Below are 26,220 nucleotides of genomic sequence, written 5' to 3' on the forward strand. Positions count from 1 at the left end.
GACTACTTTTCATTGTGTCAAAGTGTCATTTTGTCAGTGTTGTCCCATGAAAAGATATACTTAAATATCTGCAGAAATGTGAGGGGTGTACTCACTTTTGTGATACACTGTATATGTACACACAAATATACGTGTACATGTGTACAGTACAAAGCTTATTTTTCCTCATATCCTAGCTCTTTTGGAAGCTGGGGTCAGAGCAGGCCACTGGGGCATCCAAGGTGGGCCTCAGCTCAAGGTCGGATCAAGGGATGACGTTTAATGGATCGGAGTAATGGAGCTGCCCTGAGCTTTAAGTTTCCATTAGTTTTGTTTAAGTACAGGTGAAGCTGCTTGACATCCTGGGTAAAGATCAGTAGATGTTTTGCATTAAACTTTGCATTTTTAAAGATTTTTTTGCTAGGTCATGATTTCTATCAATTATGGCATTAGATTCTACAATACTGCAGATTCTTTTAAGTGAATGAGCGAGTTAATCTAGTTAATAAATGTTCAATGCCAACTGTAAAATACATCATTAAATGCAACCGTAAAATGAATCATTTGCATAAAAAATTTTGCATATTCAGTGAAATCTTGTGAGATTCAAAACGACTTGGAAATTAATTTACAATCTGGTCATATTCACATATTAAGACAGCAGGAATTCAGTTCCTTAGGAATTCAGACTAATAAACAAAGAACCCCATTTTCAGTTATCTAATTGCAACAAGAAAAATAAAACATATCAGCCAAGATTGATACTGACACGTGTTTTATTAAAAAATCAAGTCCAAGAAAGCTGCCATGATGTCCAGATATCAGAGGAGTCGCTTATCATCTGAAAAAGGTGGTGGATGCTCTGTTGACATTTCAATACCTGTGCACAGACCTGAAGTGCAAAATAAATTTATTGCAAGTCTATACATTTAAATTAAGATTACTTTTTACTGATGAAGAACTGTCACACATGTGCCAGAACCATTATTCTTTGCAAACACTAACTTGTATACTATTTAGTAAAATAAAAATCCACAGAGATACTAAAGAATTTTGAATTTGCAACTAAACAGTCCACTCTTACATACCTTATTAAGTACGTATGTCTTTTTAGACTGTACCTTAATAGCCCAGCAACATGAAACATTCCCTGAAATTTGCTGGGTTGTAAAGGTCTGTGTCAAAATTTCAAGTTTCATGTTTAAGCTAGACATTTTGTTTAAAAATCATTAATACTACAGGGTTTGTCCATTCAGTATTGTCAGGAGTTTAAAAAGAAAAATTGTGGACATCCTTTCCTCACAAATATTGTGACGTTGCGTTCATAAACTTGGGTCCTTTTGGCTGTAAGAAACTGCAAACATGGTCCTTTACTTTGCCAAGCTGCCAGCTACAAAAAGAAAAAAATGTGTGGAGAAACATCACTTTGTTCTTTGTTTTCAGCATTCACCAAGATGTAAGTGAAGACACTGTTCATCACCAGTAACCTGAGAAATACAAGCCCATCTTCCAAAGTCCTTCCCATTAAAAATATGGCACTATATAAATAAAACTGTCCATTTTAAGTTCATGGATTTTGTGTTCAGACTATGCAGTAGCACAACATTCCAGAAAAAATATGGGACAGAGACTTAAATTAGAAAAGGACACTAAAATGTTCCAAGGATTCTTCGTTTAGGCATGTTTAGTTCTGGACCCTCCTCTGATCAACCTTGTGTTGGTGATCTGGCAAGGAGGCATCGTGAATGAAGAAAAGATGACGAGGCAGAAGTCTGGATAGGAGAAAGTTAAAAACACAAGGTTTTTCTGCTTGCAATCACCAAAGTCGATGCTGGTGGAGGTTTCGGCTAAGGACAGACCGCACATCAGCAGTGAATCTGTAGGGAGACAAGATTCAAATTCATATCCAGGAAATAACAATTGGTTTTAATTGTTAAAGACATTCACATTATACTTTTGAAAATTGCTTATGTTCTTACCTAAGTGCATCCAACATGGGCAATAGGTTAAGAAGTGCAGTGTCGCTGGGATCACTGAACCATGACTTGATAGGTATTGCATTGTCTAGGAGAATGGAAAAGAAACATAAAGCAAAATTATTTGGAAAAATCTTAATAAGACCATGGCCCAGACTAAGGTGCGTCACTGACTATTAAAATATTTACCTTAAAATAGTCCACATAATAAACAAAAGTATGAGAAATTAAATGAATTTAAAAAAAAAGTTCATCTGCTCGTCAGAAAAGGCAATTGTCCCCTAAGGGTACTCCGGCACTACATATCAGATTTACAGCTGCTGTTGCAAAAAAGGCACATCACACGTGTTCACACAAAAAACTGTGCCAAATCAAGTATGCAGATCAGAATGGCCCGCTGTGGCAAGCCCTAAATACAGCAGCAGCCAAAAGAAAAAAAATCTATCATCAACACAGCTGTCTGTTAATTAAAGATTTAACACCCTTTTTCTTTAGTTGTAGTGTAGATCTGACTGAAGCAATGGCAAATTGTTACTGTAGCCTTTAGTTCTAGTTCTTGTAAACTTCAATTAATATTTCTGATAAGAATATTAACCAGTACTTTCAACCTATTAAAACTTTAAATTTCCATAATATTAATTATTAATATCAAAACCATTTATTAAATTTTTAGATTTGCTTACAGTAGGTTCAGATAACGATTGAAAAGTATTAAAATATTTATTAATGTATGAATGAGAATCCTTGAATTAAATGTGATAGTTTATATTGTTAACATGTATTATATAAAGGTAAATAAATATTTGTAGAACAAACATTTAGTTGGGGAGATTTATTAACTCATTTAAGTCATAAGTTTACATAAAGCATGAGGATTAGGCAACTAATTATAACAGGTATTTGCCCCTCTGGAAGATATGCTTAATTCACAAATATTGTATGACTAGCTCATGAGCTCTTGTAGGTTTCACAGGTATTTGCCCATGTAGCCATGGAATGTTTTTTGGGGATCATGTAGATGTAGGAATGTTTTTTATGCAGATTTGATCAATAAGAACCAGTCATGTGTTCATGAATTCGGTATAATAAAAACCAGTAAGGGCTCTTATTAAATGCTTTGACTGAAGGAGGCAGTTTTTAATATGATGCCTGTATTGCCTTACTCCAGTGCTGATTAGATGACGACTACATTTGACCAGTCAATTGTCTGCATCGTTTAATGCTCCACCCATACAGCCTGCTTACATTAACATTTAGCAGATGCAACTTACAGTTTTGAAACAGATGGTCTGATTACCTTAACCACTTAGCTACCACTGCCCTCTGGTACACTTGGTCCCTAGCCAAGAAGGGTAACTAAATTTAGCACTGGTACTTAAAGTATGGGTTACTTGACAATGAAAACAAGCTCTAAATGCTAGATGAAGGATTGAAAAAAAATACTGTAGAATAGGGTACAGTGCATTTTTTTAGCTGTAAATAATTTATATAGTTATTAAGTCCAATTTGAAGTGTTAGCATCATTATAGGAGGTCCTACTGTATCGTTACTGTACTATACATTTGCTGTCATTTATCCAGCTGCCATTAAATACAAAGAACAGATACTTCAACCAGTAAGAGTATAGTATCAGTAAGGAACACAATCTGAAATAACAGCTGACCAATATCATATACAATTCTGCTAATACAGAATACAAATAAAATTGTAATATTACATAAACATGAGTAAAACTGTAAAATTTTACCTGGATGATTGCGATATGCTCCAGGAGAGTTGTCAAGAATGGCTATACTGGAAAGGTCACCATGTATAACGGCTAGATCTTTTGTATAACTACCTAAATCCAGTGTGCAATGCTGCAAAAAGACACATCAATAAGGGAAGGTATGCTTTACCTCTAATGAAGAACAAGATTTTAATAAACACAAACAAATGTAATTAACGTAAGTAAATGTTAGTTACCTGTCTGTAGTATCTACGTCTGAGGATTCCTTTGTTGTTGTCTAGCTTGTCTGCTACTGCAGAGCCATAGATTTCCATGCTAGCTGTGAACACCACAAGCTCGTACCACTGACTGACCACCTCTAAGAAAAAGTCCACATGGGGCCTTTTGTGCACAAAGAATCTAACTGGGTGTTTGTCTATAACAACCTAAAATCAAGACAAAGGAAGCAAATGGGGAATGCTTGAGAAGATAAATACTGTTACTGATATGAATACAGAAACATATACATCAGACTACTCTGGAAAACCCCAGGAAAAATATTCAAAGTGAAAGAGAAATGGTCAACATAATAAAATATAGCCAGGAATAGGAACCAGAGAAAATATATAAGGAAAAGGTTGATACTATCTACTCCTCCCAACCCTAGTCATAAAATGCCTGAAATGGCTAAGAACCTACAATTCTCCATGCTTAGAGGTTTGGGGTTGTGACCAGCCATGCTTCTGATTGCACCTAAAGTACTTTTAAACCTTAAACCTGTCTAATAAAGATTCAAAACTGAGCTTTAAATAAAGCCTACATATCAGCAATAAAGTGATAGTTAACATTTACAACATCTTATCCAGAGAGACTAATACGTAGTTCACACTACATGATTTTTGCCTTGCATTTTCGCTCGCCGACTGGTTGGCGCTAGATTTGCCGGCTCGGGAGCAACTCGGTGTTCGCTCGGCGATCAAAACTCGGCTCTCAATCGCTATGTGTGAACTACACAACATCTCGATCCGAACTAGCTTGTCAAATATCTGGATTTGAGTTGCCCAACTGGCAATGAGTGCTATGTCGAACAGCCACTGAGAACGCAAGACACGAGGTTTGTTTGTTTGTTTGTTTATTAGGATTTTAACGTCATGTTTTACACTTTGGTTACATTCATGACAGGAACGGTAGTCATTCACCACACACGGTTTATCAGTTCACACAAGGTTATATCAAGCACAGTCTTGGACAATTTAGTATCTTCAATTCACCTCACTTGCATGTCTTTGGACTGTGGGAGGAAACCAGAGCACCCGGAATAAACCCACGCAGACACGGGGAGAACATGCAAACTCCACACAGAAAGGACCCGGACCGCCCCACCTGGGGTTCGAACCCAGGACCTTCTTGCTGTGAGGCGACAGTGCTACCCACTAAGCCACCGTGCTTAAGGGGAAAAGTTTTAAAAAGGTGGGACAGGGGCATAATATAGTTTATATGAGAATACATAGGCACACACATAAGTTTTACAGTATTTCTGACCTTATCGTTCTCTACAAAACATAACACCAATGTTGCATTGCAAAAAATATTTATTAACCTCCAACTCACTATAGAACAATCCATGCTGTTCCTATTTTCCTACTTGCTTTTACGCTGCACATCAGCGCATTTTTGGACGTGGTATCATTAAACCCCTCGTCACTTCTCGCTTTTGTTTTCGTGACAAAACGTAGTTTGGGAGACCAGAGAAGCTCGCCTGCAATTCCAGTTGGTGACAGTTCGTGTAGTGTGAAAGCCACACCGACTTGAAAGACTTCCGATTACAAGAGATCCAGTTGTGTAGTGTGAACTGTACAGCGACCTGACGACTTGGAAAATTGTTTAGTGTGAACTTGGAATAACAGAAATACTTCCTCAGTAAACATTTCCTTACTCTAGTACGAATAGACAACGATCTAAGAACACATCTGATGAGGCTAAAAAAATAATTTAAAAAAAGAAGAAAAAAAGTATACAGGCAGAAGAACAGAATTTTTTTTTTTTTTTTTTTTTTAAGTAAGTGCAGGGCTTGTTTTCATTTAAGTGCTTAAGGAAAAAATTATGGTTTTTAATCGTCTTTTAAAGATGGCGAGAGACTCAGCTATTCAACAGACTTTAACTGAAAGTGCGTGACTGGATCTAACAGATGAGATGACAAATATGTTTTTATAATGCATCGTCTACCTTGAGGATGAAGTCTGGTGGAGTGCCTGGTCGCACCGTTGGTTTTAGAACTCCGTCATGATGAGAGTGAATCAAGGTCTCATCAAGGTCTAAAACCAGAATCTTCCGCTTCACAGAAGCTGCAAAAACATCCCCAAACACACACACACGCACCTTACTCAGGTACCAGTATACAAGGTGTGTCCAATCACTTCCAAAAAGTGTCATAATGCTGCAGGTTTTCATGAGCTCAATTAATTGATTATATGTATAATTAAGGGTAGCTTTTGTTGGTTACAACAGAACAAAAAACTGTAGCTACACTTGCCATTTGTGGATAAAATTAGACACCATTGCAGTTCACATAACACCCCCCCCACACACACCATTCTTTCTGTATGCAGCCTCTCTATGGCCTTGGAAACAGCACACCAACTAACACTTCGCTCCATTTGCCAGCCATACCCATCAATGAATGGTCATCTATTCTATATTTACTGCTGCAGTCAAAGCATTTGTCTGCTGGTTTTGGATATGTATCATCTATGAGCTTTCTTATTCCTGAATATACAAGGTTATAATTGAGCCCTAAAGTCCTACAGTATTTTGTAATAATTAAAAAAAATGTTAGCAGGTACAAACAACCAACTCCAGCCTTGTAAATCATGTCATAGACATAAGACTAAAAAAAAGTGCTTTGTGATTAAAAATATATTTTAAAAAAACAAGCCAGCCATTTAACAGGAACATAATCAGACACTAAAGCATTTTGAGGCTACTCTAACAAGGCTTGTTAAATAAATAACTTGTTTTAACAGGGCACTCTTACACCTGTTTCAATTCCATAGTCAGAATATGAGTATTAATAGTTTAATGCTTATTATTCACCTTGTCACTGTTGTTCCTGCTGCTTTCTGATTTCCAGTGTTTGAACTAACTAACTAAATTGTGTTGTGGAAACACTGACAAATTTTGAATTTGCCTGCGACATAAGATGGTACAGAGCAGAAGTAAAAATTAATAAAATATTCTAGTTACACAGTTTTGAAACATTGCACAATAAGCAGGTGAATTGGTAACAGGTGAGGGAATCATAACTGGGTATAAAAAAAGAATTCACCAAAGGATCAGTCTCAGCAAGCAAGGATGAGTTGTGGCTCACCACTTTGTGCCAAGCTTTGTGAGAGAATTCTCAAGCAGTTACAAAAACAGTTCTCAAAGTTAGCAAATAATTATGCATACATAATATTATGAAAACATCCAGGGAATATGGAGAAATCTCAGTCTGTGTAGGGCAGTTGCAGAAACCAGTGTTATATGTGCATCCTTCAAGGCCTCAGACATGAGGATCAGTCATTCTACTGTGATAAATATAGCCACATCAGCTGGGGAGTACTTCAGTAAACCACGGTCACTCAACGCAGTCTGCCTTAGTATCAAGAATGCAAATCAGAAGAGTCCATGTTTTAGTTTGATCTCAAGAACAAATTCTGTCAAGTTTTCCATGCCAAAAATAAAAAGGACCTTCCAGACTGATATCAGTGAAAGATTTGAAAGTCAATATCGGTAATGATATGGGGGTGCATCCGAGCCTGTCAGCAAGGGTTAGCTTGCATATTTGTGCATACTGACTGATTTGTGCATACTTTATGTGCATAGCAGTATAGCTGTCGAACTCAGAACAATAACAATAATAAAAACATCTATAAGAACAGTAATAAAAAATCCTAAATAAGTAAACCTATTCTTTTCTCCTTCTAAATTTGATCTCGTCTGCAAGCCAGCACACGTCTACTCCAGCATGTGAAGCCAACCAGCTTTTTTTTTTTTTAGTGGATCCTGGCTGATTCCTACAGAGAGCCCAGCATGCACAAAGGAAAACGCCAGACTCTTTGTATTCCTCCACCGTTTGTGCTACTAGGTGTCGCTGTTGCAGCAGCAGCAAGGAGGCCAATTGTGTCTGTAGAGTGCCGGGCCAGGCTGGTGGCATCACTTAGACTGAAACCAAAGTCGCCACAACCTAGCACATTAGACTGCTGCATAACCCAAAAAGTACTTTTAAAAGCTCTTAAAATTGCACTGTATTTCTATAGTTAGGTCAGTTAGAGTTAATCCTGTTCTTAATGTAATCAAAACACTCAATTAACAAACAGCACCAAGAAGGAAAATTCAGGTCATGTAAAGCTTTTGCCTAAAACCTGCTTTAACGTTTCATGCCTGCTTCTTTACTGACATACTAATCTACAGTATGAAGAAAACGTAGTCTTTAAAAACAAAGAAAGATACTCACAGAGTCTGGTTCTAGACACTGGTGAAAGAGGTAAAATGTCATATCGCACTGTCTGATACTGGATTATCTAGGACAGGAAAGACACAGGAAACTGACAAAGCAGCTCAACAGAATTCAGTATATCACACAACACACATACATGTCTTAACACACAATTCAGTTTTTATACAAATGTGTAGCTTTTGTAGACAGAAAGCAGCCCATGTTATATGCATTAAATCACAAGTACATCATTAATAATTATTTGAAGAAATGTAAGCAGAGGAATGCAAAGACAACTGTAATACAGCATGACGTACATTTAAATTAAAATGATCTGCAATTAAACTGAGCCACAGTGGCTCTTTTATTGGACTGTACCAGCTTTCATGTCCTCTGGAATCAATAGGTTTTGGCTGCCCAGCAACCGGCTGGTGGGTCATGGCTTGGTAAGTACTTACAACAGCTGCCTGTGAGCATCCCTTGCTATTTTGGAGATACTTTAACAATGATCTGGCCATAATGATTAGCCCTTATCAAAGTCAAACAGGTGTTTATACTACCCATATCTGTGTACCCTAAGTAACTACCAACCATGAGCCCAACATTTTAAAAATCTCTGACTGTGACATTCACAACTATGACAAAATAGGCATTGTAATGTTTGAACTCATTTTAATGTATGTATTTGTGTGCATTATATATATTAAAGGTTAATTCCTCTTAAATCTTGGCAGGTTTGATGACTTTTTAAGCTTAATATATACAGTATGTGCTAAGGTTTTCTACACAAAACCTACAAAATGTGTCGGGCTTTCATTAAGTAATTGACTAAGGATATGATAGGATATGTAAATTCCAACTCTGTCACAAAAATCTATCAGTTGGCTAAACTGCCTAGTAGGGCTGGGTGGTATGACCAAAAGTTTGTATCACTGTATTTTCCTGATGGTTTCATGGTATATCATGGTATGTTTTTTTTTTGTTTTTTGTACGACTGGGACTTTTTATATGTCTGTGGCTTATTCTACTGCTATAAATATATAAAATATAAAACATTTTAATTTTACCATGTATTTAATTGAGGTTTTGAGTAGTATAAGGTTTGCTTTGCCCCACAAAATGACACAATATATGATGGAATCAGTACGCATGAAACAGTTGCAATAAATACAATTATTGCTTATGTAATATTTAATATATTGTACCATTACCCTCCCTTTAACAAATAAAACTATGTTTGCACACTCCACTGTACAACTTGACCAGGTCTGTTGTAGAAAAGTGGACGACTTTAAATATCTCTGCTTCCAGTTTGCTTATAACATTGGTTTAGCAACTGACCTTAAGTACAGCTGTTAAAATAAACTATGCTACGGTAAAAATCCATACAGTACGAGGAATCAAAGACGATATACCGAATGTACCGTCATACCGCCCAGCACTACTGCCTAGTTAGCAGTAAGAACACGCAAACACAAAACAGTTTCATTTCAGTGTAATAATGGCTGTGAACTAAACCTCTGCGGCCTATATTTCCTTGTGCTTCACTGTAGGAAACATATACAATCAGTAATCCTCAACTGTATTTGAAGTTTCTCACACTTTTCTTTATAGTGAGAAATACTGATGTGATGCTTTTCAATAAATTGCTAACCACACTGCATCTAAAAAAACAATGCAAATAGTACAAAATGACAGGCTCTTGTTGTGGGTTGGAAGTTTCCCGTCATGCAGAGAAAGCACAAGCTAATATAGACAGTTCAGAAGATGCACAGACTATAAATCACCTGGGGAAAAATGTGTGAAACCCATTTCTAGGAGCAAGTCAAAAGGCCTTTTAAGAGCAAGCTTCTTAATCACATTTTATTACTGCTTAAGTAATGCTGCAGTAGCATTAAATCTACTGCAGATGACTATATACTGTAGATGAGTTATTCAAGTGATCAAAACTAAGTAAAAATAGCTAATTGGTATAAATCTTGTAAATAAAATTGTAGCTTAGTGTTTTGGTAGAATGTTCATATATGGTTCATTCATTTTCACTAAGCTTTTTATCCTGATCCCGTATGTCATTTGTGTGTGCGTGCGTGCGTGCGTGCATGTGTGCGTGTGTGTGACTAACCCTGGACAGATGGTAATCTGACAGAAAGCAACTCGCCCACTTGTTCACTTAAAGTCTGCATCTTTTTGGGTAACATTGTGCACGTTTCCAATGGTTATCCCACTAACATGAGGAGAACATATGAAACTCTTCAAAGACAGCTACTGAAGTTTGTTGTGTAGCACGTACACTGATCAGCCATAACATTAAAACCACCTCCTTGCTTCTCCACTTACCATATAGAAGCACTTTGTAGTTCTACAATTACTGACTGTAGTCCATCTGTTTCTCTACATACCTTTTTAGCCTGCTTTCACCCTGTTCTTCAATGGTCAGGACCCCCCACAGAGCAGATATTATTTAAGTGATGGATGATTCTCAGCACTGCGGTGACACTGACATGGTGGTGGTGTGTTAGTGTGTGTTGTGCTGGTATGAGTGGATCAGACACAGCAGCGCTGCTGGAGTTTTTAAATACCGTGTCCACTCGCTGTCCACTCTATTAGACACTCCTACCTAGTTAGTCCACCTTGTAGATGTAAAGTCAGAGACGATCGCTCATCTATTGCTGCTGTTTGAGTTGGTCAACTTCTAGACTTTCAGCAGTGGTCACAGGACGCTGCCCACGGGGCGCTGTCGGCTGGATATTTTTGGTTGGTGGACTATTCTCAGTCCAGCAGTGACCGTGAGGTGTTTTAAAAACTCCATCAGCACTGCTGTGTCTTATCCACTCATACCAGCACAACACACACTAACACACCACCACCATATCAGTGTCACTGCAGTGCTAAGAATGATCCACCACCTAAATAATGCCTACTCTGTAGTGGTCCTGGGAGAGTCCTGACCATTGAAGAACAGCATGAAATGAGGCTAACAAAGCATGCAGAGAAACAGGTGGACTACAGTCAGTAATTGTAGAACTACAAAGTGCTTCTATATGGTAAGTGGAGATGATAAAATGGACAGTGAGTGTAGAAACAAGGATTTAATGTTATGGCTGATCGGTGCATATTTCAGAATGTTTTTAACAAATTTCCACAGGCGCACTCCAAAGCTTTTCCAAGCCACAAACACAGGGGTGGGGGGAGCTACCTGGGGCTAATGTGTGTGGTAAGCAATACTTGTATCAACCTTAAATGCAGACACTCAGATATGCAAAGCATTTATCAACCATAGAGATAAATCATTATTTGCTAGGAATGTAATGACCTGATATACCTGTAACTATCAATATTTGGGTAAGATAATAACAGTAATTCTACTTAAACTACAGTAAAGTGATGTTCACTATGGAAGCACTTCTGTAAGTCGTTCTGGATAAGAATGTCTGCTAAATGCTGAAAATGTAAATGTAAACCTTTAGGAGAAAGATTTTTATGTAGGCCACTCAGAAAAGAGAGTGCAGTGATGGACAGCAGAATGAAAGTTGCAGTTACAAAGCCTGCTCTGCCCAGCAGCAGTGTAGCTATAAATTAACCATATAACCACCATATAACGAAAGGTTGATTGGTTTATTTTCCATCCCTATGGGTTATGTAACTTGAAAAGTCTAATAAAAAGTATAAATGCACTCTGTTTTACACTCCTAAATGAATGTCTCAGCAGCACAGTGGCACAGCAATTAGTAAAGGCATGGATTCATTCTAAACCAACAGCCACTAAAGGTGTCTAAATAGATTTTCAGGTACTTCAGCTTCATCCATTCTCTAAAACCATACAGAAGGTGGACTGGCCGCTGAAAATTGCCCTTGTGTGTGACTAAGTTAATGAGTGACTGTCATTTAATCAATCTATTGACGTCACAATTGATTGAAACGTATCCTTTAATGCATACACTAGTGTTAGTACTAGAGTTGCTTTTTTTCATCGTTGTAATGTTGTCAGGATTTTTGCTGATGACATTAAAAATTAATCAACGTGTTTAAATCTTCAGGGTTAGATTATTGTGATACCCTTTTTACTCATCATATTAGTCCTATTTTTTCATCTCTGCTCTGGCTGCCATTTAAATTCTCCATTAATCTCAAAATACTTGTACTAATCTATAAAGTCCTGCATGGCCTGGCTTCATAGTATTTGAACTTATTAAGCACTACAACCCAGCTACTTTTAGTTCCTAAAATTGAAAACAATTCACATTAGAGGGAAGAACATTTTCATATGTGGGCGTACAACTTCTATAATAAGTATAATCACCCCGCCTCTGTCTGGGTTTCAGACACAGTCTCACACTTCAAGTACAGAATAAAAAAAACATACTTATTTACTCAGGCTTTAGATTAAACATTGTCTTTATAAACCAAAAGGAATCTGGGCAGTCTGGTGCTCTCATGAATCTGTCCAGCCGCTACAGAGCCACCCAGACATACTGAATGCAAGGGAGAGATGCACCCTGGTCACATTCATTTACCTACTTACCTTCATTTGACTTAATCCATTTTCTTTTTTATGCTGACCAAGTTTTATGTGAAATGTTGGGTCATCTGTCTGTGCCATGACCAGAAGTCTACTTCTGCCTTAGACAAAGGGCACAGAGTTTTGGAGTTAATAGTCAAATATATTTGTCATGATCAAGAATGTTGGGTCGCTGTCATTCTGCAACTCATATTTGATCAATCAGGATTGTTGATGGTGAGAGTTGAGCGGTTGTGGGCAGACCCAACCTGCTTTAATTTCACCTAGGCTTTTGACCAGCACTGAAAGTGCACCAACAAGTGCACTTCTCAATGGCTAAGCTGTTTTGGCCATCCCTCCACAGACATTACAAAAAAACAAATTAAGTCAGGTGCAGCGATAAAACACGCTAGCACATTAGAGCTTACACCTCGAACTCGTGAGTTCAAATCTCAGCTCTGCTCCCGGCAGACTGTAAGTTCTACCTCTGCTGGCTGATCGATTGCGCCTGTGTAGAGCCGGGGGATAATGGACATCTGTGCGGTACGGATCGTCATATGAATTTGCCTCTTGCAGCCGAAAAGAAGCAGTCGACTACTGCACACGTGTCGGAGGGGGCATGTGTTAGTCACAGGAGGTCAGCAGAATTAGAGGAAGAAAATGCAATCAGGTATTTGGTTATGACAAGTTGAAATGCAACGTGGGGGGAAATGCATAAAAAGGAAATGGATTAAGTCAAGTGAAGGTTATGTTTGTTTGTTTGTTTATTAACGTCATGTTTTACACTTTTGGTTACATTCATGACAGGAACGGTAGTTACTCATTACACAAGGTTCATCAGTTCACAAGGTTATATGAAACAAAGTCATGGACAATTTAGTATCTCCAATTTACCTCACTTGCCTGTCTTTGGACTGTGGGAGGAAACCGGAGGAAACCCACGCAGACACAGGAGAACATGCAAACTCCACACAGAAATGACCAGCACCGCCCCATCTGGGGATCGAACCCAGGACCTTCTTGCTGTGAGGCGACAGTGCTACCCACTTAAGTGAAGGTAAGTAAGTAAATGAATGTATCCGGGGTGCATTTCTCCCTTGTGTCCAGTATATAGGGCCAGTGATAGCTCAGTGGTTAAGGTACTGGACTAGTAAACAGAAGGTTGCCGGTTCAAGCCCCGCCACCACCAAGTTGCCACTGTTGGGTCCCTGAGCAAGGCCCTTAACCCTCAATTGCTCATTGTGTAAGTCGCTTTGGATAAAAGCGTCTGCTAAATGCTGAAAATGTAAATGTAAATATCCGGCTGGCTCTGAAACACAAAGGCACTAGCAAGGATTAAGTGGCTGGTGGAAAAGAATAAATAAGTGTCTGTAAAACTAGGTAGGAGTTAAAGGCTTTCAAAAGAGAAACTACAGTGATTCACTGTTACAAACTGAAAGTTACAGTTACAATCCCTGCTCAATATAACTCAAGCAGTTTTGCCCCACTTTACCCTGCATATATCAGGTTCTGCTAATTAAAGCTGTTCAACTGGACAAATTATGTAACAACGCATTCTCTGTATGGGACATTGTATTGAATTCAAGTGCAGCACAGTGAATTGGTCTACTGTAAATATCTGAAGAAAGTATTTCGGCAGCAATACTTACCGTTTTTAAGGGTTTCTTAAGGAAGTATAAGAATAAACTCCACAGTTTGGACGTCATGCCAATGAAAGTGCGGACAGTCAGCAGACATTGGCGAGTCTTTAGCATGTCCACCATACCACCAAAAAGTTTCTACAACTCAAGTGTAGTTAGTTACAGGCTGTAGAAATCAGCGGCGTTTCCAGAAGCTCCTGCATGTGAACCTAAAACTTTCTCAATCCAGAGCGCTCATTTCTCATCAGTGTTAAATTAGGGAACTAAACATGCATCTGTAGTTTACCTTTAAATGGAAGTTTAAAACGAGTTTGGCTTTAGTTTTTAGCTCGCACAAACCAACAAAACACGACCTTGCTTTACAAACCGGCAGCTGCCTTTTACTACCAAAGTTATTCCGCTGACAAGCAGTCCAGTCCGACAACAAGAGCACTAAGTCCCTCCGGCACATACACATTCACATTGGAAACTTCTGCTGCAAACGTAGCTCAACTAATAAAGTCAGTCTAGCCAAAAACAGGCTACGTCCCAAACTGCATACTAGCCTTCTTAATAGTACTCTAGTATAAAAACGAACAAATGCGGGCTTACTAGGTTGGCATACTACTTAGTAGGCTAGTATGCAATTTGGGACGTACCAACAGTTCAAACCAAATCCGGAACAGAGTTGCACAGTTGCCTTCGTCAAAGTACCGTCACTTCCGCCTGAACTTCAAACTTCAGCTCGGATTCGGTTCTAAAATGTCCTAAATAAAAACATACAAAATAAACAGTCTGGTGTATATATCTATATATTACTATTGTATGTATGTATATATAAACTACCATTTATTGACAGTCTTTTTAAAGTGTATGTACAGTATATACACAAACTATCTTTATAATTAATTTATTTATTAGGTTTTTAACGTCATGTTTTACACACATTATTATTATTACTCGTTACACAAGATTCATCAGTTCACAAGTTTAATGTCAAACACAGTCATGGACAATTTAGTGTCTCCAATTCACCTCTCTTGCATGTCTTTGGACTGTGGGAGGAAACCGGAGCACCCGGAGGAAACCCACGCAGACACGGGGAGAGCATGCAAACTCCACACAGAAAGGACCCGCACCACCCCACCTGGGGATCGAACCCAGGACCTTTTTGCTGTGAGGCGACTGAGCCAACGTACCGCCCCGACTATCTTCATAAAGTGTATGTAAATACACAATAAATCTGGAAATAAGCAATGTCCAGTTTATATGAGAATAATGAAGTGTTTAGGGGAATTACAGAATGTTAATTCTGATATCTTCATAAATACTTTACTGACCTCATACGAGAACAGATTATTTTCTCTTAATTAGTTTGTCTTAATACATCCCACTGTCCCCATATCTTTATAAGGAAATACGTGTTTAATAATGAAGTCAAGAATGTCAATGGAAATGGCAGTGATGGTCAAATTGACAAGAATATGGAAAAAACAACATCACCAAGTTATTATTAAAAGCTTTGGTCTGGCCATTAGAACATGATTGTAAAGTCTGGACAGTGAAGAAAGAGGAAGATTCATGCACATCAGAAAACTGCTGAAGATCAATAATGATATCCACTGAACAAGTTTACTAGATGGCAAGAACAGAAAAGGAGCTACTGGACCACATTAAGTCCTACAAGTTACATTACTCTAGGCATGTAATGAGGCATACATGACATCATTAAAGGCAGTGTTATGACAGGACTTATAGAAGTGCTCAGAGGTCTAGGAAGACCTAGCATAGGCTAGATTGACAACATCATGACAAGGATTAAATTATCAGTGGCTAGTCTGCTTTAGTGGACAAAATATAGAGGGCATTGGAGCAAGCTGATCCATCTGTGCAGCCAACCATCGCAAATTATTATTGTGTAGTAACAGGGCATGACAGTGTTTAATATTCCATTACGAGACTGTCATTATATGGATTGTATTATCCTCTGACTTTGTGTACTTACCCTCATGAATAAATTGCTGTATTCATGGGAGGACATCACTTACATGAACATGTCTTACAGTACATGTAATCTAATGAGACCACATTGTTCACATATGAAAAAGTTCATCACTTTTTTGTGTGTCCTAATGAGAGGTCATTGCCCTATTTAAAGACATCACATTCCGACCAATTACTTCTGTTTTTTAAACTGACTTTAAATACAGATTTATATGTGCTACAATGATACCCCACTGTTATTGTCTTATTGACTCTTACTTTAGGTATGTTGGTTTAGAAGACACCCATTTCCCCTTACAGCTACAACAGCCCAATCTAGTGGAATTCCAAAACGCTCAACTTTTCATAGCATGTCATTATGGACCTATTTGGTGCACATGGGCACACTCATAGTGAGACAGAAAGGGCTTCTCCAAAATGTTTTAATAATTTTAATGATTTTTTATACCAAGCTACACCACCTAAAATTAATATTTGTGATATATGTCCACATACATTTGCCCAAAAAAAGTACCTTCTTGGTAATAAGAAATAAATGGAGATGTGGAAAAAAAACACACTGTAAGACACTGTAAAACATTTCCGGGGTGTATCTTTTCTAGTCAGTGGTTCTCAGTTTTGGAATACCACTTCTCTATATTATTCAAAGTCCATGAATATGCATGACTATGCAAATAAAAATGTGGGTTTTTAATGTAGTGTCTTCATTTGCATTGTTTCCATTTGTATTTGAATTTTAGCAACTTGTGTAATATCAGTCCTGTCAAAATATACCATGAGCATCAATTTATTTTAACCCCAATCTGATTATAAAATTGTTTCCCTTAGCACATTAGGGGCACTGTAAAATCTGTGAATGAGGCCCAACGTTTCCTTGCTGAAATATCTACAGAATTACTGGGAAATTATATCTCATGTGCATAATTAAAATATGAACCATCAAATCAATGCTACCTTCACACATGTGCATACCCAATCATGATTCTCTGCTTTTTGTGGAATGTTTGAAAACAATGTATCTCCAACATGCTACCAAATTTTCATATAATGATCAATGAGAGACAAATCTTCATAACTCCTGAGGTTAATTGAACAAGTTCGCTGCGAGCAGGGTTCGAACCTGCGCGGGGAGACCCTATTGGATTTCAAGTCCAACGCCTTAACCACTCGGCCATCGCAGCTAACACATTGAAAAACATTGGAAAACTGTTTTTCAGTTAAATAAAGATTTAAGAGAATTAACAAATTAATTAATCAAAATTTCCTAATGTTTTATTTATCTCATCGTGGCTTATGGTTAGTACCTTGGAAAACAATCATGTACAAACACAATTTCCTGACATTTTGTAAAATGCATTTAAAAGATTTTGATTGAATACTTTTCCAACGTATCAGCTGCGATGGCCGAGTGGTTAAGGCGTTGGACTTGAAATCCGATGGGGTCTCCCCGCGTAGGTTCGAACCCTGCTCGCAGCGAACTTGTTCAATTTACCTCGGGATTAATGAAGTTCTATCTTTCATTGACAATTTGGTAGCATGTTGGAGATACAGTAGTTTTGAAATTGGGTATGCACATGTGTGCAGGTAGCATTGATTTGACGGTTCATATTTTAATTTGCACATGAGATATAATTTCCCAGTAAATCTTTAGATATTTCAACAAGGAAATGCTGGGCTTCATTTACAGATTTTACAGTGTCCCTAATTTGCTAAGGGAAACAATTTTGTAATCAGATTGGGGTTAAAATAAATTGATGGTCATGGTATATTTTGACAGGACTGATATTACATAAGTTGCTCAAATTCAAATACAAATGAAAACAATGCAAATACATATACTGATCAGCCATAACATTAAAACCTCCTCCTTGTTTCTACACTCACTGTCCATTTCATCAGCTCCATTTACCATATAGAAGCACTTTGTAGTTCTACAATTACTGACTGTAGTTCATCTGTATCTCTACATACTTTGTTAGGCCCCTTTCATGCTGTTCTTCAATGGTCAGGACCCCCACAGGACCACCTCAGAGCAGGTATTATTTGAGTGTTGGATCATTCTCAGCACTGCAGTGACACTGACATGGTGGTGGTGTGTTAGTGTGTGTTGTGCTGGTGTGTTGTGCTAGTTAAACAGCAGTGCTGATGGAGTTTTTAAACACCTCACTGTCACTGCTGGTCTGAGAATAATCCACCAACCAAAAACATATCCAGCCAACAGCGCCCCGTGGGCAGCGTCCTATGACCACTACTGAAGGTAGAAGATGACCAACTCAAACAGCATCAATAGATGAGCGATCGTCTCTGATTTTACATCTACAAGGTGGACCAACTAAGTAGGAGTGTCTAATAAGGACAGTGAGTGGACACGGTATTTAAAAACTCCAGCAGCACTGCTGTGTCTGATCCACTCATACCAGCACAACACACACTAACACACCACCACCATGTCATTGTCACTGAAGTGCTGAGAATCATCCACCACCTAAATAATACCTGCTCTGTAGTGGTCCTGTGGTGGTGCTGACCATTGAAGTGTGTAGAGAAATAGATGGACTACAGTCAGTAATTGTAGAACTACAAAGTGCTTCTATATGGTAAGTGGACAGTGAGTGTAAAAACAAGGTGGTTTTAATGTTATGGCTGATCGGTGTATGAATATATATATATATATATATATATATATATATATATATATATATATATATATATATATACAGTGTATCACAAAAGTGAGTACACCCCTCACATTTCTGCAAATATTTAAGTATATCTTTTCATGGGACAACACTGACAAAATGACACTTTGACACAATGAAAAGTAGTCTGTGTGCAGCTTATATAACAGTGTAAATTTATTCTTCCCTCAAAATAACTCAATATACAGCCATTAATGTCTAAACCACCGGCAACAAAAGTGAGTACACCCCTAAGAGACTACACCCCTAAATGTCCAAATTGAGCACTGCTTGTCATTTTCCCTCCAAAATGTCATGTGACTCGTTAGTGTTACTAGGTCTCAGGTGTGCATAGGGAGCAGGTGTGTTCAATTTAGTAGTACAGCTCTCACACTCTCTCATACTGGTCACTGAAAGTTCCAACATGGCACCTCATGGCAAAGAACTCTCTGAGGATCTTAAAAGACGAATTGTTGCGCTACATGAAGATGGCCAAGGCTACAAGAAGATTGCCAACACCCTGAAACTGAGCTGCAGCACAGTGGCCAAGATCATCCAGCGTTTTAAAAGAGCAGGGTCCACTCAGAACAGAACTCGCGTTAGTCGTCCAAAGAAGCTGAGTGCACGTGCTCAGCGTCACATCCAACTGCTGTCTTTGAAAGATAGGCGCAGGAGTGCTGTCAGCATTGCTGCAGAGATTGAAAAGGTGGGGGGTCAGCCTGTCAGTGCTCAGACCATACGCCGCACACTACATCAAATTGGTCTGCATGGCTGTCACCCCAGAAGGAAGCCTCTTCTGAAGTCTCTACACAAGAAAGCCCGCAAACAGTTTGCTGAAGACATGTCAACAAAGGACATGGATTACTGGAACCATGTCCTATGGTCTGATGAGACCAAGATTAATTTGTTTGGTTCAGATGGTCTCAAGCATGTGTGGTGGCAATCAGGTGAGGAGTACAAAGATAAGTGTGTCATGCCTACAGTCAAGCATGGTGGTGGGAATGCCATGGTCTGGGGCTGCATGAGTGCAGCAGGTGTTGGGGAGTTACATTTCATTGAGGGACACATGAACTCCAATATGTACTGTGAAATACTGAAGCAGAGCATGATCCCCTCCCTCCGGAAACTGGGTCGCAGGGCAGTGTTCCAGCATGATAATGACCCCAAACACACCTCTAAGACGACCACTGCTTTATTGAAGAGGCTGAGGGTAAAGGTGATGGACTGGCCAAGCATGTCTCCAGACCTAAACCCAATAGAACATCTTTGGGGCATCCTCAAGCGGAAGGTGGAGGAGCGCAAAGTCTCGAATATCCGCCAGCTCCGTGATGTCGTCATGGAGGAGTGGAAAAGCATTCCAGTGGCAACCTGTGAAGCTCTGGTAAAGTCCATGCCCAGGAGAGTTAAGGCAGTTCTGGGAAATAATGGTGGCCACACAAAATATTGACACTTCAGGAACTTTCACTAAGGGGTGTACTCACTTTTGTTGCCGGTGGTTTAGACATTAATGGCTGTATATTGAGTTATTTTGAGGGAAGAATAAATTTACACTGTTATATAAGCTGCACACAGACTACTTTTCATTGTGTCAAAGTGTCATTTTGTCAGTGTTGTCCCATGAAAAGATATACTTAAATATCTGCAGAAATGTGAGGGGTGTACTCACTTTTGTGATACACTGTATATATATATATATATATATATATATATATATATATATATATACTCAAGGTGAGGTGTAGCTACACAATTTCTAATTCTTTAGAATCATTTTAATCCTTTACAAACATTAGGACAGCCTTAACTAAGATGTATTAGAGAAAAAAAGTCTACAAAGCTTTAGATAAGCAGCAACAACTCCAGAACTACTGTGTCAAGTTTTTTTAAATGAAGTTCACATACATTTTCTGCATTTTGCAGACACTTTTTATCCAAAGCGACTTACAGTACTGTGACAGGGCCCAACAGTGGCAACCTGGCAGTGGTGGGACTTGAACCAGCAACCTTTAGATTACTAGTCCAGTACCTTAACTGTTGGCGACAACTGCCACTAAGAGATACAGACAGATACTGATACATACAAATACAGAGACAGTTAGGCAGAGGTAATATTTATTTAGATAAAAAGTTTTCTTTTCTTCACAACACATTTAGAAACAACCTGTTAATCTTTTTAAGTGGGTAAACATAAAACATCTAACGGCATAATAATATTCACATAGAGAATAATGTAAAGCATATGCTTTACCACTTAAGTATTATTAAATGTGTTCTTAATTGATATTGCCTATTTCATAGGCATGGGTGATCAAGATTTTTCGTGCAGGAGAGCAGCATTGATCATTTTAATTTCTTAACTCTCACATACATTTTTAAATCCTTTATGTTGTGTATTACTGTTAAGAGGCTCCTTTTTTGTCTTAATGTAATAGAGCTGTTTTTATGAAACAATTACCTTAAAACTGCATTTTCTCTTGTAAAGCAGCACCCTGGCATTTTAATGAAACCAATAACAAAATGAAGTGCTGCCCATTTACCACACACTTCCTTGTTTCATAGACGTCTGAAGACCTTATGCTGTTTTTCTTTTTTATATATAAACCATGACGCTACAAATCTTTCAAAAGTTCATTATAGGTGGCTCTTCAAAACCCTTTTGATAAAGCAAACACTTTGACATTCACTTTCAGACATCAAGGTCATCATCTGGGTCTTCTTCATCAAAGTCATCATTGGCATCAGGTTCATACATAATGCGTCCAGAACCTTGGTTTGGCCTCAGCAGAGCAGATTTCCTGTTTACAAGAAAATAAAAAGGGTATAAAAACAATAAGTAATGTATTTTCTTATTCTAAAATTAATGAACCAGCTTTACATTTTTAAAATGTAATTTATTTATCTTTAGCAACTTTATTCTGATTAGTGGTGGTTCGAAATCTGGTGGTCACTAAATCACTGGGCACAATGCAGAAATACACACGTCATGGTGCATATCCATCACACAATCAACCATTTAGTTACTTTTAAGAGCAACTGCATAGCAGTTAATCCAACTAATGGTGTGTTTATGAACAGTGCCAAAAAACAAAGTATCCAAATGAAACTCACTTGGATACCAATACAAGAATAGAATCCCGGTCTACAGAATTCTGTAACTGACCACCACCCACACTACCTGCTGAACCACTCTGATGCAAAGCAATCGACACTCACCTCCAGTCAGTGTCTGTAATGAGTAAGGCATGTGCTCCATGTATTTACATGAGTACTGCGGTTATCAATTGTATGGCAACATACATTTACACACCTACCCCTAGCAGCAATTACTGCAGCCAATCTACTTACTTGCTTTTTAAGAGGCAAGTACAGAAAATTCCTGCCAAATTCCACACAGGCTTTAAATGGAGGGAGGGTTTAAGACAAATAATGTTTTAGCCACAAATTAATTCATCTTACTTTTCTTCGCTGAAGATGAAAGGTAGTGCAACCTTTTCCTTGGCTTCCTTCTCAACCGCTGACAAACGAAGATTAAAGGTCAAATTTAATGTTGGATCCACCTTCAGGATAAAATATGAGAGGAATAGACATGATGAAACACATTGTTCTATCCTAAATAAACACATGGACAAATATTTGGAAAGATATTTTACATAAACAAAAACAGATAAATTGACCTCGTTACTGTCCACATCTGTCTGTACATGTCCGTGTTGACCAGGTTTATTTTCTAAGGATAGTGTTAAGTCCTCTGTTATACTAAAAAACTCATGCTAATAGGAAACACAAATAATAAAGTTGGTTTTACATTTAAAAACAAAATAAATGCTGAACACTTTAAACACAACTTTACTGTTTATTTTTTAAACAGCAGTTACCTCCTGCATAACCTTTCCAGATTTTTTACGGCATGTTGTCTTGGCCAGAGCATGCGTTGCATTGCTTGCAGGTGTCACAGAGATAACAGTGCTGGCTAAATGGCAAATGGTTCCTATGACACCCTGCTGATGAAGATCCATGTGAAGTAGACCAATGATCATCCTGACAGAGCCTCCTGGTAGTCAATAAAAAAAAATAATTACGTCAGCATGTCCCAACATGACAACTAATGCTTCAGCTCACGTGGCAAGGTGAACCAAATAACATACAATACAGTGGAAACCAGTGAAAAAAACTGATATGTTTTGTTTTGATTGTAGTGCTGCTGACATTAGACTTTAAGATTTTCTATTGAATTGCCAGATAACAGTAGGTAAACTGTGATTTTGGGCTCAATGACCACGTCATTGCTGCATTAACCTTTTACCACCTAAACTTAAAAGTGGGTGAGTGGAAATCTTAAATATGTTGCACAACAAACCTCTCTTTAGTTTCTGTAGTTCTTGACAAATAAAAGCTGGGTCACAATGCCTTAAAACCCAAGAAAAAGAGTCGATGACGAGTACAGAAGCTTTGCCATGTTGTTTTTCATGGATTAACCGAGTGATGTCTGGTGTGCAGAACTGCTTCACAGTGAATGAGGATTGATTAGTCCAGCCCAGGGGATCACCGTATGCATTGTGAAAGTGAAACCTATCAATAAACAATATGTTAAAATTCTAGTATTGCCTTTATTTAAATTATTTTGTTGTATTATTCAAGACTTACAAATGTTTGCGGTTGCTGTACAATCCAGCAAACAATTCCTGCTCTGGAACTTCAAAACCCAACACATGAACAGCGTCCTCCCTTAAAAATACAAAAGAACTCAATACATCTACATCACTCATAACATGCCAAAAAGTTTGTGGAGACCAAAATTAACATTGTTGGATTGACCTGAGATCAGGATCTGCTAGCTAGTCAGTTTCTTCCTCATTAAACTTTTTCCACAAACTTTTTCAATCAAGTTGAAGAAACCCCTTTACTTTACCTTTGCTCCTTGCTGCACCAATATTTTTAAATTAAATGGAACAAATCCTTACACAAGATAAGTTATCTAATTTAATTACTCGAAAATACAGAATACAACAGTAATTAATAAAAATAGGCTTAAATCTTCTTCTTCCTCTTGTTCCTCAGCCTTTGTCCCGTTTTTCGATTACGGGGTCGGCATTTCCGGCGGGATTTGGCACAGTTTTTTTTACGCCGGATACCCTTCCTGACACAACCCTCCCTATTTATCCGGGCTTGGGACCGGCACTACAATGCACTGGTTTGTGCATCTAGCGGCTAGATATCTATAGGACAATTCAGTGTATCCAATTAGCCTGGTGGCATGTTTTTGGACTGTGGGAGGAAACCGGAGCACCCAGAGGAAACCCATGGGGAGAACATGCAAACTCCGCACAAAAAGGACCGCCGGACCGGCCCACCTGGGGATCGAACCCAGGACCTTCTTGCTGTGAGGCGACAGTGCCACCCACTAAGCCACTGTGCCGCCCAATAAAAATAGGCTTAAATACAGGAATAAACATTATTCTTTCTCTTGTTGATGTTAATGTGTCTACTTTAACCTTCTTCATGTCGTAAACATAAAATGATGGTCATAAACACTCGAAAGAACCTTTAGCTGAGCATTTGAATGAACACTAAGATGCAGAACCTGAACAGTAAACAATGTCATACCTCTTTAAGGCGCAGTTTATGTAATATTTAAGAAGGCGCCGTCCAGAATAAGAGACGGTATCTGGAAAAGAAATGCCACAACTTTAAATCAACATTAATTGCAGAGCGAATTTATACAATATTTGGCAAACACTAGTCCAACAATAGTAGAGGAAGTATTACCTTTAATAACAACCAATCCTCCAGCTTCAGCTCCCTGTAATACATCTAACAACATTGCGAACAGTTCAGACCAGAGTGTGAAATTCAGATAGTACAACACTGTATTAGAATAATATATTAAAGCAGTTGTCTGTTTATGTCTGTCCAGATAGTTTTGGTACGACGACTACATAATAAAGAAACAAGTAAAAGAATATTTCCAACCATGTGTGTTGGGTTGACCAACTTAAAGACGTGTCCCAAACCGCACATCTGTCAAACACCGAGTGCACTAAAACACCACCGTGTCAGTTCTGTTCATGCGTCCTATCAAGAAGAGTAGAATGTGCTTCAGGATAACGCACATTTCTTCTTCGTCGACGATACAGCGCATTACGTTGTTCTGACACTTGGTACTAATGCCACCTAGAGGGAGTGCATTGCGGGAGCTTCATTTATTCATTTTTTCCATTAACCGCTGTATCCTGGAAACGTGGATTTGACCCAAAGCATGAAAACACAACAGACAAGGTTCCAATTCATCATAGAATAACACCAACTATATGCATTGGATACGAGTGCTAGAAGTGAAAAAGCTGGCTGATTCAGAATATGAAAGAGCGTGTGCATATAGCTTTTGTGGCAGTCATGAAGAATCCCTCTGGCCCTCCTACTCAGAGCGGTAGAGAGAACAGAGTGGTGACCCTCCCATAGGGAACCGTTGTAAAGGGGGCGGGACATTTTATCTGCACAGCTTCCGGGTTGTGGAGCTCTGAATAGTTCCAAACATCCCATAGAGCCCCATTCATTTCCACTACTTATCAAACATTTTTAGCTGTATGTTGCTTTGTTTAAAAAAAAAATAATGAATTTGATGTCATTAATATACTTAATACTGTTATTGTTTAGCATTTGCTCAGCACTAAATGTTACATGTTTATCTTAATTAATAGGTATAACTGAATTTAGCTTAGTCAGTTAAGCTTAATTAATGACACTAGAGTCTTTTCACCTAAAATGAGTTAATTAATCAAGAGTCTTGTTACAGAAATGATCATAAAACATTAGAGCCATAATAAATCATTCTACTTTTACTTTCACACTTAAGTACATTTGAAGGTAAATTTAGTTTAGTACTTTAGTGGAGGTAAAGAGTATTTTTACTTTTACTACTACTTTTACTGGAGTAATATTTTACCTTGGATATCTCTACTTTAACTCAACTGCATGGTTTGTGTACCTTGTCCACCACTTACATTAGACAAAATGAACTAGTGCATATTCAGATTGAATTCATTCATGTATTACATGTAGGAATGAATTATTAATCACTCATGAAATAAGAGATGAATTCATGCTTTTTCATGTACCTGCACTATAATGTTAAAGGTACGGTAGTGTGTTTATGAATCTGTTCATTCAGTGCAGGTAAACCTTATGAATCCAGACACATGGCTTAGTGTTTAACCAAAATGATTATTATTATTATGAATCCTCAGGAAAGTGAAGGGAGATTAGTTTATGTAAAAAACAAAA

At 38.2% G+C, this 26,220-nt stretch overlaps 2 protein-coding genes and 2 non-coding genes across 4 annotated transcripts; 1 reads left to right on the forward strand and 3 right to left on the reverse strand.

Annotated features, from left to right (window-relative positions):
* Positions 1-748: 748 nt before the first annotated feature.
* ctdnep1b (CTD nuclear envelope phosphatase 1b) lies at positions 749-14,844 on the reverse strand. Its single transcript, XM_062993173.1, has 7 exons — positions 14,288-14,844; positions 8,159-8,225; positions 5,890-6,008; positions 3,921-4,109; positions 3,703-3,814; positions 1,959-2,043; positions 749-1,856 (listed from the first exon to the last, which is right to left on the reverse strand). Exons 1-7 carry the CDS (start codon positions 14,399-14,401, stop codon positions 1,796-1,798), a joined length of 747 nt encoding a protein of 248 aa, XP_062849243.1. The 5' UTR covers positions 14,402-14,844; the 3' UTR covers positions 749-1,795.
* Positions 14,845-17,360: 2,516 nt separating this feature from the next.
* trnas-uga (transfer RNA serine (anticodon UGA)) lies at positions 17,361-17,442 on the reverse strand. The gene has a single exon. It is a non-coding gene; the product is annotated as a tRNA-Ser (tRNA).
* Positions 17,443-17,655: 213 nt separating this feature from the next.
* trnas-uga (transfer RNA serine (anticodon UGA)) lies at positions 17,656-17,737 on the forward strand. Its single transcript has one exon. It is a non-coding gene; the product is annotated as a tRNA-Ser (tRNA).
* Positions 17,738-21,042: 3,305 nt separating this feature from the next.
* On the reverse strand, positions 21,043-25,007 carry elp5 (elongator acetyltransferase complex subunit 5). The gene is made up of 8 exons (XM_062993175.1): positions 24,706-25,007; positions 24,544-24,604; positions 23,584-23,664; positions 23,297-23,508; positions 22,815-22,990; positions 22,614-22,709; positions 22,396-22,496; positions 21,043-21,734 (listed from the first exon to the last, which is right to left on the reverse strand). Exons 1-8 carry the CDS (start codon positions 24,758-24,760, stop codon positions 21,626-21,628), a joined length of 891 nt encoding a protein of 296 aa, XP_062849245.1. The 5' UTR covers positions 24,761-25,007; the 3' UTR covers positions 21,043-21,625.
* Positions 25,008-26,220: the final 1,213 nt, after the last annotated feature.

The sequence above is a fragment of the Trichomycterus rosablanca genome, chromosome 4 (genome assembly GCF_030014385.1).
Source record: "Trichomycterus rosablanca isolate fTriRos1 chromosome 4, fTriRos1.hap1, whole genome shotgun sequence".
NCBI lineage: Eukaryota > Metazoa > Chordata > Actinopteri > Siluriformes > Trichomycteridae > Trichomycterus > Trichomycterus rosablanca.

Bases quoted from the DNA above. Each gene is read 5' to 3' on its own strand.
- ctdnep1b (XM_062993173.1), bottom strand. From the start codon at position 14,401: ATGGTGGACATGCTAAAGACTCGCCAATGTCTGCTGACTGTCCGCACT. The intron at 4,110-5,889 runs GTAGACGATGCA...TCTTGATTTTAG, and splicing joins CACCAGACTTCATCCTCAAG to GTTGTTATAGACAAACACCC. The intron at 1,857-1,958 runs GTAAGAACATAA...GTCTCCCTACAG, and splicing joins CCCATGTTGGATGCACTTAG to ATTCACTGCTGATGTGCGGT.
- elp5 (XM_062993175.1), bottom strand. From the start codon at position 24,760: ATGTTGTTAGATGTATTACAGGGAGCTGAAGCTGGAGGATTGGTTGTT. The intron at 22,991-23,296 runs GTTTGTTGTGCA...ATTGACTACCAG, and splicing joins ACTACAGAAACTAAAGAGAG to GAGGCTCTGTCAGGATGATC. The intron at 22,710-22,814 runs GTAACTGCTGTT...GTTTCCTATTAG, and splicing joins CTGGAAAGGTTATGCAGGAG to CATGAGTTTTTTAGTATAAC.